The 15,165-nt window shown below is 37.7% G+C and overlaps 1 protein-coding gene across 1 annotated transcript in view; it reads left to right on the top strand.

Annotated features, from left to right (window-relative positions):
• The window catches only part of IPP (intracisternal A particle-promoted polypeptide), a 42,078-nt gene that overhangs the window by 15,648 nt on the left and 11,265 nt on the right, over nucleotides 1–15,165 (top strand). Inside the window, exons 4-8 of the mRNA XM_069479891.1 lie at nucleotides 578–733; nucleotides 2,432–2,599; nucleotides 10,602–10,739; nucleotides 12,171–12,293; nucleotides 14,699–14,919. Coding sequence (XP_069335992.1) covers nucleotides 578–733; nucleotides 2,432–2,599; nucleotides 10,602–10,739; nucleotides 12,171–12,293; nucleotides 14,699–14,919 — 806 coding nt within the window. The remainder of the gene's footprint in view (nucleotides 1–577; nucleotides 734–2,431; nucleotides 2,600–10,601; nucleotides 10,740–12,170; nucleotides 12,294–14,698; nucleotides 14,920–15,165) is intronic.

Genomic DNA, 15,165 nt, shown 5'->3' with positions numbered 1-15,165 from the left:
GCCTGTCTCAAAAAAGGTAAATAAATAAAAATCTTCGTTAGATTTAAGGAAAGTATATTCTTTAGTAGCAGTGAGAAAAATAATATTTGGTGTTGTAAGAAATAAACACCATTGGCCGGGCGCGGTGGCTCACGCCTGTAATCCTAGCACTCTGGGAGGCCGAGGCGGGTGGATCGCTCAAGGTCAGGAGTTTGAGACCAACCTGAGCAAGAGCGAGACCCCGTCTCTACTAAAAATAGAAAGAAATTAGCTGGCCAACTAAAATATATATAGAAAAAATTAGCCGGGCATAGTGGCGCATGCCTGTAGTCCCAGCTACTCGGGAGGCTGAGGCAGGAGGATCGCTTAAGCCCAAAAGTTTGAGGTTGCTGTGAGCTAGGCTGATGCCACGGCACTCACTCTAGCCAGGGCAACAAAGCGACACTCTGTCTCCAAAAAAAAAAGGAAATAAACACCATTGTTTGTTGATGAGTTTTTATTTCTTGATTGTTAAATGTGTCTTATCTTTGTAGAAATATGTTTTTTCAGTATTATTTAAAAGTTGTTTAAAACATTGTCTTTTTAAACATTGCTTTAGGAGTATCTGATTTTAATCTTCGTGTTGCATTGCAAACACTTTTGAAAGAGTACTGTGAAGTATGCAAATCTCCCAAAGAGAACAAGTTTTGTAGTTTTCTGCAAACATCTAAAGTTCGACCTCGGAAGAAAGCAAGAAAGTACCTATATGCAGTAGGTGAGAGCCTTTAAAGAAGTAATAGAAATTACCTTTATTTTCAGGACCAAAGCCTTTTAATATTTTGTTGTTATTACTTTACATGTCAGAATATGCAGGTGGGTCAAAGAGGCATATTTAATTTTACATACAAGCTACAGATTTATAAATTGCATTTATATATCAACAGTGAACATATCTAAAAATAAATAGCCACTCATTTGACATGTGTTATGCTGTGATCTAAATCTTTGGGTTCTTTGATTACACAGTTATCATCAAATAACTGACTAAAGAAACACTGCTTTAAAAGTTAAAAATTTGAATTCTTTGAAAAATAAGGAAAATAAATCTCAAGTTTTTGAACTATTCACATTGTCTTAAATAGTCATTAGAGATGACAGGAACCAATGATCTCCAAGGTGTAGTTGTACAGAATGATCTATACGAATATAAGAGGAATATATTAAAACTTCTTTTCATTTTTATTTTAAAAAGCATTAAACTTTATCAATATTTAAAATAGAGTGGCCGGGCACAGTGGCTCACGCCTGTAATCCTAGCACTCCGCGAGGCCGAGGCGGGTGGATTGTTTGAGCTCAGGAAGCTCAGGAGTTTGAGACCAGCTTGAGCAAGAGTGAGACCCTGTCTCTACTAAAAAAATAGAAAGAAATGATCTGGACAACTAAAAATATATAGAAAAAATTAGCTGGGCATGGTGGCGCATGCCTGTAGTCCCAGCTACTTGGGAGGCTAAGGCAGAAGGATTGGTTGAGCCCAGGAGTTTGAGGTTGCTGTAAACTAGGCTGACGCCACGGCACTCTAGCCTGGACAACAGAGTAAGACCCTGTCTCAAAAAAAAAAAAAATTAGAGTGAATGATTATCCAGATCCATATATATAATATAGTTTTACATAAGATATACTTTATAATTTTACACGTAATTATATGTATAATATTTAAATATACAGCTTTTGGGTACATGCTAACTTTCTTTTGCTAATTGGATATACAGTCAAAATAAGGATTTCCACACACTATTTTTAATTGAAAAAGATACTAATGGAAGTCATAATGAAACTTTCCTAACTAGACAGATAAGCAGTGCCTAAATTTATATTTTATCTAACATTCTTTTTTATTATTATTTTCTTTTGAGACATGGTCTTGCTCTGTCACCCACACTGGAGTATAGTGGCATAATCATAGCTCACTGCAGCCTTGAACTCCTGGGCTCAAGTGATCCTCCTGCCTTAGCCTCCCTAGTAGGTGGGACTGCAGGTGTATGCCACCACACTCAGCTAATTTTTCTTATTTTTTGTGCAGACAGGGTCTCACTGTGTTGCCTAGGCTGGTCTTGAACTCCTGGCCTCAAGCAGTCCTCCTGCCTTGGCCTCCCAAAGTGCTGGAATTACAAGCATGAGCCACTGCACCCAGCTCTTTATCTAACATTCTATTATGACCAAGACCAGGTGGTAACACACTGAGGTTAACCTTCTCATTGCATTTAAGCCATAATCTTTCAGGAATTGGCACATGTAAGAATAATATATTTTTATATGATATATATATATATATTGCAAGCTCTAAAACATTTATTTCTTAGTATATAATAGTTATACTAAATGTTTAGATGTAGAGGGCTAGATTATTTTTGTTACTGCCATTTCCAAATCTAGCAGTAAGAGATTTCCTTCTTCTTTCCTTTCTTTTGTTTAGGTGGATATACTCGGTTGCAGGGGGGTCGTTGGAGTGATAGCAGAGCCCTCAGCTGTGTAGAACGTTTTGACACCTTTAGCCAGTACTGGACCACTGTGTCTTCACTTCATCAGGCTCGATGTGGGCTGGGAGTAGCAGTTCTGGGAGGGATGGTGTACGCTATTGGAGGTAATAATAAAAATGTCTTATTTCCCTTATTAGTCTAGTTGGCTATATTCTTAAATGCCTTATATATATTGCTATGTTGTATACATATATATAGTGGGGTTTAATAAATATCTATTGAATAAATAATCATTTATTGAATAAATGAATGAAAGAAAGAAAAAGGAAACACAAGATGTTGAATATTACATAGTAGATGGATATCATGATTTATTTCAGGAAAGGGAATATATACATATGTCACAAGACATATACATACGTCACAAGACAGAATACTTAGGTATGATTTTAATGAAAAGTTGTTTCTAAAAATGTGGCACCAAAATTCAGATCAATATTGTATGATAAAAAATTTTTTAAATTCTAAAAGCTGCATTATGATTCATTTTTAATAAACCAGTGGGATATATTTCTTTATTGAAATCACTGTGTTTTCTGAAATTATTATTATAAATTATAAAATGATGAATAGAATTAAATAAGAGGGGATTTGAATGTTGGAAAGAAATAATTATCAGAGAGGGATCTAAAAAGAAATAAATACTAATACTTTTAATATCAATAATTATTTCTGGATAATATGTCTTTATAGCAAGCTTAGGTAAATCATATTTAAACCTTATAGCTAATCATTTTGCTTTATTTCTATGGATCAGTCTAAAACACTAAGAGTTGTCATATATCAAAAATTTTATAATTATTTTATGACTATGGGACTATCAGTTTAAATTGTGAGAGATACAGAGACTATTTGATTTTGTTTTTCCTTTGGAGGGTACACAACCATCACTCAAACTACTTATTAACTCAATAAATGCCATGGTGTATCAAAAAATTCCAACAAAGAAATTAGAGTTTTAAGCAATAACTTTCTGTCAGCATAAAGACCATAATTCCATGTAATCTTTGACTAGAACTGTAATAATTCCTTTTATATACATTTTGTCAATTCTATGTAGTTTTTTTGCATGAACTCTCCTGTTCAGCCTAGCGTCACAATGTCTTTGTGTGACACTTGTGTATGTATATATTGCCTTTCCTGATAACACAGAAGTGCTTGAGGAATCTCTTCAAAAGTGGCGTGACTTTCCTAGCTATTAATAAGATTATACTATCAACATTCCTATCTTAAGATATTCCTGGCTGGGCATGGTGGCTCACGCCTGTAATCTTAGCACTCTGGGAGGCCGAGGCGAGTGGATCGCTCGAGGTCAGGAGTTCGAGACCAGCCTGAGCAAGAGCGAGACCCCGTCTCTACTAAAAATAGAAAGAAATTAGCTGGCCAACTAAAATATATATAGAAAAAATTAGCCAGGCATGGTGGTGCATGCCTGTAGTCCCAGCTACTCGGGAGGCTGAGGCAGTAGGCTCGCTTAAGCCCAGGAGTTTGAGGTTGCTGTGAGCTAGGCTGATGCCACGGCACTCACTCTAGCCAGGGCAACAAAGCGACACTCTGTCTCAAAAAAAAAAAAAAAAAAAAGATATTCCTTAATATATAATTTTTAAATTTTATTTATTTTTTTAATTAAAAAAAAAATTTCCTAGAGATAGGGTCTCACTTGCCTAAGCTGGTCTTGAACTCCTGGCCCAAGTGATCCTCACACTACAGCCTCCTAAAGGGCTGGATTATAGGTGTGAGCCACTGTGCCTGGCCAAATTTTTAAATACTTTGTAAATTATAGAAGTAATTCAGGCATGTTGTAGAGAATTTTGCTAAAACAGAAGCATATGAAAAAGAAAATAAAAATCACTCATACCACAATTGTACCACCGAGAGATAAGCACAGTTAACATTTATGTATACTTTCTTCAGGATATATACATATCTGGGTTCATATTCTCAATATTGAGTTTTTAAAATTAACATATAATTTAGGCTGGGCATGGTAGCTCACACCTGTAATCCTAGCACTCTGAGAGGCCAAGGCAGGCTGATTGTTTGAGCTCAGGAGTTTGAAACCAGCCTGAGCAAGAGCGAAACCCCATCTCTACTAAAAATAGAAAGAAATTAGCTGGATAACTAAAAATATATAGAAAAAATTAGCTGGGCATGGTAGCGCATGCCTGTAGTCCCAGCTACTTGAGAGGCTGAGGCAGAAGGATTGAGCCCAGGAGTTTGAGGTTGCTGTGAGCTAGGCTGACGCCATGGCACTCTAGCCAGGGTGACAGAGCAGGACTCTGCCTCAAAAAAAAAAAAATAAAAATAAAATAAAGATATGATTCAAATACCAAAATTCACCATTTAGAGTAAATAGTTCAGTGGTGTTTAGTATATTCACTCAGTTGTGCAACCATCACCACCATCTCATTCCAGAATATTTTATCACCCCAAAAAGAAACACTATAACCATTAGCAGTTAATCCCCATCTCCCTCCCAATCCCTAGTAACTACTAATCTACTTTATGTTTCTATGTATTTGCCTATTCTGGACATTTCATATAAATAGAATAACATAATATGTGGCCTTTTGAGTCTGACTTCTTTAACTTAGCATGTCATAGCATGTACTGGCGCTTCATTTCTTTTTATTGCTGAATAATATTCAATTGGGTGGATATACCACATTTTGTTTATCCATTCTGTAGTTGATGGACATTTTGGTTATTTCAACTTTGTGGCTATTGTGAATAAAGCTCATACAAACATTCACGTATAAATCTTTGTGTAGAAATATATTTCATTTCTCTTGGGTATATACCTAAGAGTGGGATTGTTAAGTTATATGGTAACTGTATGTTTAACTTTCTGAGATATGTATTGTTTTTAACATTTTTTAAATTTTTACTTATTATACTTAAAATACTTATTTTTAATTATTTAAGTAATAAGTAGATACATTGTCATTGTTAAAAAATCCAATGCAGTCATAGTTGAAGTCTGTCTTGTCTACAGACGAACTCCCTCTCCAATACACACCCATAGAATCTCCAGGGAAAAATCATTATTAACAATTTAGTATGTATCCTTTTAGATCTTTTTCTACTCTTGCATTTGTGTGTTATATGTTTATTTTATATGGGTTTTAAAATATATACTTGGTATCTTACAATAGGTTTCCAAAATATGCCTTTTTTACTTTATATTATATATGTGTAGGAGTAGATCTTAATGAATCAATGTCTAGAGATAGACCTCATTTTTTAAAACTTTCCTTATAGTATTTCATACTTTGGGTATGGTGTAATATATTTAAATTTTCTTTTACTGATGGACATTTAATTTGTTTCCAAATTCCTGCTACTACAATCAGTGTTCCAGTGAACATCCTTATATATGTCTCCTTGTGCATGTATATGAATATTTCAGTAGGGCATATGCTGAGAAGGGAAATTGCTGGGGATTAAGCACAATTTTAGTTTTAATAGATAGTAACAAGTTATCTTCACCAACAATAGATGCGAGTACCTGTTTCTTTACTCTCTTGCCAACACTATATATTATCAAACTTTTTTTTAAACAGTCTCACTCTGTCACCCTGGCTAGAGTACATTAGTGTCATCATAGCTCACTATAGCCTCAAACTCCTAGGTTTTAGTTGATCCTCCTGCCTCAGACTCTTGAGTAGCTGGGACTACGGATGTGCACCATGACACCTGGCTAAATTTTATATTTTTTAGTAGAGACAGGGTCTTACTCTTGCTCAGTCTGGTCTCAAACTCCTGGGCTCAAGCAATCCTCCTGCCTCGCTCCCCGAGTGCTAGGATTACAGGCGTGAGCCACCATGCCTGGCCTATTATCCAGCTTCTTAACTTTTGCCAGTCTGATAGGTAAAAAACTAATATCTAATTTTTATTTACATATTCTATATTATAAGGGAAGTTGAGTATCTTCTCACATGTTTCATTGGCCAGTTGTATTTTCTCTTCTATGAACCAGTTCATATCTTTTGTCTATTTTTCTGTTTGGTTCTCATATCTACTGGTCTACTTGTATCTCTGCTCATGTACTCTTTTCTGACCTATCACTGTGGATGAACTGTTGCTACCCCTATTGTCTCCACCTGTGTACCAGGTCCTACCTGTTCACACTAATTCATGGATCTTGTTCTTGCGATTATCCACTCTTTATAGCATTATTAGGTTTCTTCTCTCTACTGAATGATTAGCAAAAAAGTTGCTGTAATAACTCCCATCTTAAAAAAATAAACCCTCTTTTGACCTCATGACCTCCTGTAGCCCCTGCTTCATTTCTTTGCTTCTTGATAGAAAAGGAGAGTGGTCTTTATTTACCAACAACTCTATTGAACCCACTCCAATCAGACTGCTTTTCATCCCTCTCAGTCCACAGAGACCATTCTTGTAATTCTCAGTTCTCATCTTCCTCAACCTCTCAGAATAATTTAACACATTGCTTCCTACTTCTTAAAGTCCTCCCGTTTTTTTTTTTTTTTTTTTTTGGGTTTTTTTTTTTGTTTGTTTGTTTTTTGAGACAGAGTCTCACTCTGTTGCCCGGGCTAGAGTGCCATGGCGTTAGCCTAGCTCACAGCAACCTCAAACTCCTGGGCTCAAGGGATCTTTCTGCCTCAGCCTCCCCAGTAGCTGGGACTACAGGCATGCAACACCATGCCCGGCTAATCTTTTCTATATATTTTTAGTTGTCCAGCTAATTTCTTTCTATTTTCAGTAGAGACGGGGGTCTTGCTCTTGCTCAGGCTGGTCTTGAACTCCTGACCTCGAACGATCCTCCTGCCTCTGGCCTCCCAGAGTGCTAGGATTATAGGCATGAGCCACCGCACCGGCCCTCCCATTTTAAAATGTAGATTTTATTATTATTCAGGTATGGTGAGGCCAACAGATCAGTAGACAACTGTCATTGAAAAGATAGTTTGTTACAGTTCCCAAGAAAAGGGTGCACACCTTGCCACAGGCAAGAATCAGTCAGCAAACACTATGCAGCTAATAGTGAAGTATTAAATTATCATACTGTCAGCTGCATTGGGAGTCTGTCTGCAGGCAAAAGGAAAGCGGGGGAAATGTTGGCAAGAGCCTTCATTGCGGTTTCTATAGGAAAAAACAGGAAAAGGCATAGAAAACAGGATTAGCTAGTTTAAAAGATTGTCTAGTTTAAATGATTTCAGCTGACTCTGGGACATAGGGATGGTCCCTAATTGTCTGGTACCTGGCCTGGGGGTGATTAAGGCAGAAGAATAGTGCTAGATAAAGGAGGTTGTGGAGTTGTGGGTTCTGGATTGGTTAGTTTGCATTTAAAAGGCCCTCTTGAAGGCAAGTTTGCTATCTGTAGAAATCAGCTAGCCCTGGAAGGGGCGGTTGCTTCAGGATCAGCAAGGCCCCAGATGTCAAGCATCAGCAATACAGAAAAGTTAAAGATCATAATTAATACACCTCCTTTTTAGGGGGAGGTGCTTTGGTTTTAATGAACTCCTTGGTTTCTTCCTACTTTACTGACAGTTGCTTCTGGTTTTTTTTTTTTTTTTTTTGGGATCCTCTTTCTCTTTCAAACCTCTAAATATTAGGATGAAACTTGGCACAGTGGCTGGCACCTGTAATCCCAGCTGTTTGGGAGGTTAAGGTGGGAGACTAAGGTGGGAGGATCCTTGAGCCCAGGAGTTACCAGCCTGAGTGATATAGTGAGACCCCCGTCTCAAAAAAATAATGAATAAATAAATACTAGAATATCCCAGGACTCAGTTCTGAGATGACTATCTACATTTACTCTTCTAGTGTTCTCCTCTAGCCTTATGCCTTTAAATACTATCTATGTACTGATGACTCTCAAATTTATACATTCATCTCTTCCCTGGTCTCCAGACTTACATACACAACTGTTTAAACTTCTCTTGGATGTCTAATGTTTACTTCAAATTTAACACATCTAAGCCAAACTCTTTGATTTCCTCACCTCCTAATCTCCTTATGTCCCAGGGTTTGCCACTTTCTAAATGGTAATCACGATTCACTCAGTGACTCAGGACAAAACTTAAATCATCCTTGATGACACTCACTCTTTCACATTCCACATCCAATCCATCAATATATATGCAGATGTATCTACCTGATCACTGTAATACTCTAGTCTACTTACTTCTGTTTTTATTTCCCTAAAGTCTATTCTGTACATTGCGGCCTGAAATGTTCTAAAATTTAAGTTTGATCATGTCATTGCCTTCTGTTCACCCTTAAGATAAGATCCAGCCTTCATCCATAGCTTACAAGTGTAACAGAAAAAATGGCCTGAAAAAAAGGGTAAAAATGTTTTCTGTCTCTTCAAAACCCGCTTACCTTTTTTTGAGAACTAAAATCTATATCCATGTCTCAGGCCAGTGATCGTGAGGGGCAGGGGAGTGTCCTTTGTTCTTTGTGCCACAGGAGATGGCTCAAGGGAATTGTCTGGTGGAGGTCATGAGATTATCTTAGCCGAAGATGGGATGAATCAGGGCGGCAGAGGTCACAAGATTGTTTTAGCCAAAGATGGGATTAACTGGAGGTCACGAGATTTTCTTGGCTGAATATAGGAATTGATCAGAACCTTTAAAAGCTCTGGGCCGGGCCGGGCACAGTGGCTCACGCCTGTAATCCTAGCACTCTGGGAGGCCGAGGTGGGTGGATCGCTCAAGGTCAGGAGTTTGAGACCAGCCTGAGCAAGAGCGAGGAACCCCCCGCCCCCCCGTCTCTACTAAAAATAGAAAGAAATTAGCTGGCCAACTAAAAATATATATAGAAAAAATTAGCTGGGCATGGTGGCACATGCCTGTAGTCTCAGCTACTCGGGAGGGTGAGGCAGTAGGATCGCTTAAGCCCAGGAGTTTGAGGGTGCTGTGAGTTAGGCTGATGCCATGGCACTCACTCTAGCCCGGGCAACAGAGCGAGACTCTGTCTCAAAAAAATAAATACATAAATGAAAATAATAAAAGCTCTGTACTTCTGTTCAGAGGCAGGACATTGGTACTTTTAGACGGGAGTCTGCCAGCCTCTTCATTGCTGGCAAATTAATAAACTCCTCTTTCCTTCTTCTCAAACCACTTGTCCTCATCCTTCTAATAATGGCCTCGGGGACCAGTGCTGAGCTTTCAGTAACACGAGGCCCTTATATGAGATGGTTTCTATGTGTCAAATATCACTTTCTACTCTTCTCCCCACCCCCCCCGCCCCCCATTATGTTTTAGCTTCATTGTCTTTCTTGCCTTTCTCTGGGAAAAGTTGTATGTGTTCTAGTTTAATTGCTTCAATTTTCTCAGTTGTTGGCCAGGTGTGGTGACTCACACCTGTAATCTTAGCACTTTGGGAGGCAGAGGGGGAAGACTGCTTGAGGCCAGGAGTTCAAGACCACCCTGAGCAACAGCGAGACCTCCCCCCGCTTTACCAAAAAATAGAAAAATTAGCTGGGCGTGGTGATGTGTGCCTATAGTCCCAGCTACTCAGGAGGCTGAGGCAGGAGGATCACTTGAGCCCAGGAGTCTGAGGTTGCAGTGAGCTATGATGATGCCACTGCCACTATACTCTAGCCCAGGTAACAGAGCGAGACCCTGTCAAAAAAAAAAAAAAAAAAAAAAAAACCCTCAAATTATACCAGGGCCAGCTACCCAGACTAATACATGAAAAAATATAGAAATATTAAAATGCAAATTGTACGGGACTGGGTGTGGTAGCTCATGCCTGTAATCCTAGCACTCTGGGAGACTGAGGCAGGAGGATCACTTGAGCTCAGGAGTTTGAGACCAGCCTGAGCAAAAGCAAGACGCTGTCTCTACTAAAAATGGAAAAAAGAAAAGAACATTACATAGGTTGTTTGGGTGGTAGAATTGCAAATAGATAATAGGAAAATTATGCCTTTGTTTCATAAATGGGCTTTAATAAATGACAGTGCTACAGATTCAAAATAATACTTGCCAGACAAATTAATTTTAATGAATATTACAAAATGAGACATAATTGAATTTCTAACAATAGAGAATGTTATTGAATATGGTATTATTGTATTATGGTGCTAGTCTGTTAGCATTTTTTACTAAGCCTTCCGGTGTGTGTCTCTTTTATTTAACTCAGGTGAAAAGGATTCGATGATTTTTGACTGTACTGAATGCTATGATCCAGTTACTAAACAGTGGACAACTGTAGCTTCAATGAATCATCCCCGCTGTGGTTTAGGAGTGTGTGTGTGTTATGGGGCCATCTATGCTTTGGGTAATTATGCTGTTCAGTTTAATGATAGCTAATATTATTTAAATTCTTATGTTCTGATTATTTTAGAAATGTTCCTTCCCTCTTTTTAGCTCTTTAAATTCTTTTTTTTTTTAATTGATCTGCTTTGATCTGCACACCCTGGGGGCTGACAGGGGCATGGGAGAGGAGGCTGGCAGGATCTTGGGGGAGAGAGTGGGCAGGGATGTGTGGACAGAGGGATTGCCCCTGGGCTGTGCATCCTGAGGACACACTCAGGTAAGGGATGGCACAGGAAGACTTGAGCGCCTATGGGGAGGTCCTGGTGGAGCAGACACATCCTCTGTAGTTCCTGGGCAGGCAGTAGACCCCTGACCAGCCAAGCTGCTGGTTGCTCATATTTCCCTGCAGGTCATTCTCGGCTAGTGCAAGGCCTGTCATCACAAACTTGTGGAGTATGCTGTAGATGCTCTCATCAGCTCTTTTAATTCTTATTCTCAAAATTGTATTACTGGAGATAAAATATAGATGAGATGTCCAGTGAAGCATGACTGACTAGTTAAATCTCATGATTTTAATTAAATATATAACATTTCTTCCATTCTGTATAGTGGCCTAATTATGTCTAATATAAGAAAGCACATATCAAAAAATTAAAGATACCAAAAGGAAGTTCTGCACTAGATTATTTTCATTATTGCAGATTCAGTAAATAATTTTGAGTAAGTTATTCTACTTCTTTGATTATCTATGTAACAAATGTTACAAGCAAGGTTGTTCTAGGGAAAATTGTAACTTGATATAGCCCTCAGAATCTCCAGCATCCATTATTTTCTCTTTATCACTCTTTCCTCAATTCACTGTATGGGACTCAGTGTCCTCCCACGCTCAAAGCCTATTATGGAAAAAATATCAATTAGCACAGTGTGAATTTAATCCATTATATTTGATTACTCCCATCAATATTTTCATTTTGCAGTTATACCTCAAATTATTGGAAACAAACATTTTTAATTTCAAGAATTGGAGAGTGTTAAAGAAATGCTATTGTGGGGACGAAGGACCTTTTTGAAGTTCCTGAAATGCCACTAAATACACAGTATACTCTGATTCAGCTTAGAGCTGGCCTTGATTAGGATAACCATTTTGAATATGTAGAAGTCATTTCAAAAGGCAGTTTTGCAAAATACCTTATTTCCCATGTAGTATGTTGACGTTTTTATTTTTGTTTTGTTTTATTTTAGTCTCTAGTTAAAATTAGACAGGGAATTAAAAGGGCTGAGTTCTACTCACAGTCGAATTCTAACTCTTTATATGATTTTGGAACAAATAACCTCGCTGGTCCATGTGATACTGATCTGTAATATGAAGTATTTGGATCAAATATTTTCTAAGTTCTTTGCACAAATAAGATTCCTTTATCCTAGAAATAAACATTTTTCTATTTGGTTACAGGTGGATGGGTTGGAGCTGAGATAGGGAACACCATTGAACGATTTGATCCTGATGAAAATAAATGGGAAGTAGTTGGCAACATGGCTGTGTCACGCTACTACTTTGGGTGCTGTGAAATGCAAGGTATTTACTTTAGAAATATTTTCCCTCAAAATATAGTTTCTGAAAAAATAGTTCAGGTTTGAGGCTTTATTTTCACAAAAGTATATTTTAGGTCTGTTAATACTGAATGAATGACACCAGCAGTACAGAAATTCTGCTTTTTACCTCTTAGCATTGACCTCTATTTCTTTATTGCCAAAATAATTGACTTTTTCCAAAATAAACAAAGCTAGAACTAAAAATTCCAGATAAACACAAATACCTGACTAGCAAAATAAGCTTTTGAAATGTCATCTGCTATTGTCATTTTCTCTCCCATGAACATCTGAGTAAATATTTCTTTTTTTGGAGGGGGGGTGGGAGACAAGGTCTCACTGTCACCCAGGCTAGAGTGCAGTGGCATCATCACAGCTCACTGCAACTTCAAACGCCTGGGCTCAAGTCTGCCCCAGCCTCCCTCGTAGCTGGGACTACAGGCACGTGCCATCATGCCAGCTAAATTTTTTTTTTGTAGAATTGGCGGTCTCACTGTGTTGCCCAGACTGGTCTCAAACTGCTGGCCTCAAGTGATCCTCCTGCCTCAGTCCTTCCAAAGTGCTAGGATTACAGGCATGAGCTACTGTGCCTGGCCCCATCTGAGTAAATATTTCTAGGGAGGGAGGGAATATCAAAAACGATTTTCACAGTCTCTATTTAATAGACTTCTTTAGTGTTTTGGTTTTTTTTTTTCCCCCCCACAAAGTGCATTGAGTAAGTGCTTCAGGAACAGTTAAAAAAAAAAAAAAAAGAACAAAGTATATTGTGATTCAGTCCGCATCGAAAAAATATACATACTCATATATATTTTTTTAAGAGACAGGGTTTCACTCTGTCACCCAGGCTAGAGTGCAGGGGTGTGATAATAGCTCACTGCAGCCTTGAACTTCTAGGGTCAAGCAATCTTCCTGCCTTAGCCTTCCAAAGTCCTGGGGCTACAGCCACACACCACCATGCCCAGCTAATTTTTAAAAATTTCTTGTAGAGATGAATGAGCTCTCATTATGTAGCCCAGGCTGGTTTTGAACTTTTGGCCTCAAACAATCCTCCCACCTCATTCTTCCAAAGTTCTGGGATTACAGGCATGAGCCACCATGCCTGGCCCATATAGAACATAATCTGTGACAGAGTTCAGAGCTGTAGTCAGCTATGGTTGTGCCACTGCACTGCAGCCTGGGTGACAGAGTAAGACTATTTCCCAAAAAAAAAAAAAAAGAATATAATCATGACTGATTTGAAAAATGCTGTGCTGCATATTAGAATGGTACACAAACATTACTTTAATTGTCTGCTACACTCTGAGAGGTAGGTAGTAAGCTCTTTTAAATAGAAGCTGATTCTCTGTCCAGCATTAGAGACTCAATTTATGTGCAGCTGTGGAGTAGGAAGCAACCTACCCATTGTTCCATGCCAGCTCAGCCTGCTATATTTCCAGCTCAAGTTCCTCCTGTTTTGTGGTTATCGTTTCCAATTTCCATTAGCATTTAAATGTTCAAATTACATGGTGCAGTCTATATTTTATTGTTTAATATTATAGTGTTTTCTACTTGTTTTATATTTATTATTCTTATCTCCCCACCTAAAATCATAGAGTTAGAGAGGCATCTTAGAAATTATCTATTTCAAACTCTAATTTATAGATGAGGAAGCTGAAGATCAGGAAAGTTGTGAGTTGTCTTTTCTCATAATTGGTTACTGGCAAAACTGGAACTAAAACCCAAGTTTACTAACATTTAGCCCATGTTTCTTAAAATGTCATTCTTTATAACTCCTTACTTTGGAACATGGGAATCAAAACTAGGGACTCAAAAATAATTGTAGATTATCAAAACCATTAGTTTCAAATCAAATTTAATAAGGAACTCTCTGTAAGTTATATTCTATAGTATTCTAGTAATTGATTCTGATACCTTAATCTAGCCACATGTATTCTAATTTAAATTCTCTATATTATATTCCTCTGAACAACATATAGGCTGTCACCAATGAGGACAATGTCATTCCCAGCTTAAGTGCGTGACATGTTTTAGGGAAAGAAACATCCGTGTCCCTGTTTTTTTTTAAATCTATGGATGATAGAAGTGGATCTGGAACCTGAGATCACCAAGCAGACAATGAGATAGAAAATCCTTGGCTGACAAATTATTTTGTTACAGTATCATTAAATTCTTTGAAAATTCAATGCCACTTTAAATTAATTCCCCTAATTTTTACACGTTTAAATGTGAGACGTGATAAACTAGGCTGAAGTTGATTTTCTCTTAACTAATATTGTAAGCCCTAGATTAAAAATAGCACCAGCACAGCAAACATAAAACACAACTATTACTCTTCATCATTATTTGTATCTTATTTTCTATAGAATCTGAGCAAAAATATTCCATTTCCAGGTTTAATTTATGTAGTTGGGGGCATCAGCAACGAAGGAATAGAGCTTCGTTCTTTTGAAGTTTATGATCCACTTTCTAAGCGTTGGTCTCCACTTCCTCCAATGGGAACCAGAAGAGCATATCTTGGGGTGGCTGCCCTCAATGACTGCATCTATTCTATTGGAGGGTGGAATGAGACACAAGATGCTCTTCATACTGTAGAAAAATATTCCTTTGAAGAGGTAGGTTGGATGATTTCAAATGTTTAGTATCCTGGCATTCTTTAATGTCTTTAAGATCTGTAGTGATATACTCTTTTTCATTCATGTTATTGATCATTTGTGGATTTTCTCTCTCTCTTTTTTTTCTTTCAAAGAATCAACTTTTGGTGCTGTTGATTTTTTTCTATTGATTGTCCATTTTCTGTTTTATTGATATCTATTCTTATTTTTTCCTTTTTCTAATTTGTTTTGGGTTTAGTTTGCTCT

Source organism: Eulemur rufifrons, chromosome 8 (assembly GCF_041146395.1).
Source record: "Eulemur rufifrons isolate Redbay chromosome 8, OSU_ERuf_1, whole genome shotgun sequence".
NCBI lineage: Eukaryota > Metazoa > Chordata > Mammalia > Primates > Lemuridae > Eulemur > Eulemur rufifrons.
Note: the sequence above shows the minus strand (reverse complement) of the source record. Positions and strands in the feature narration are given on the sequence as shown.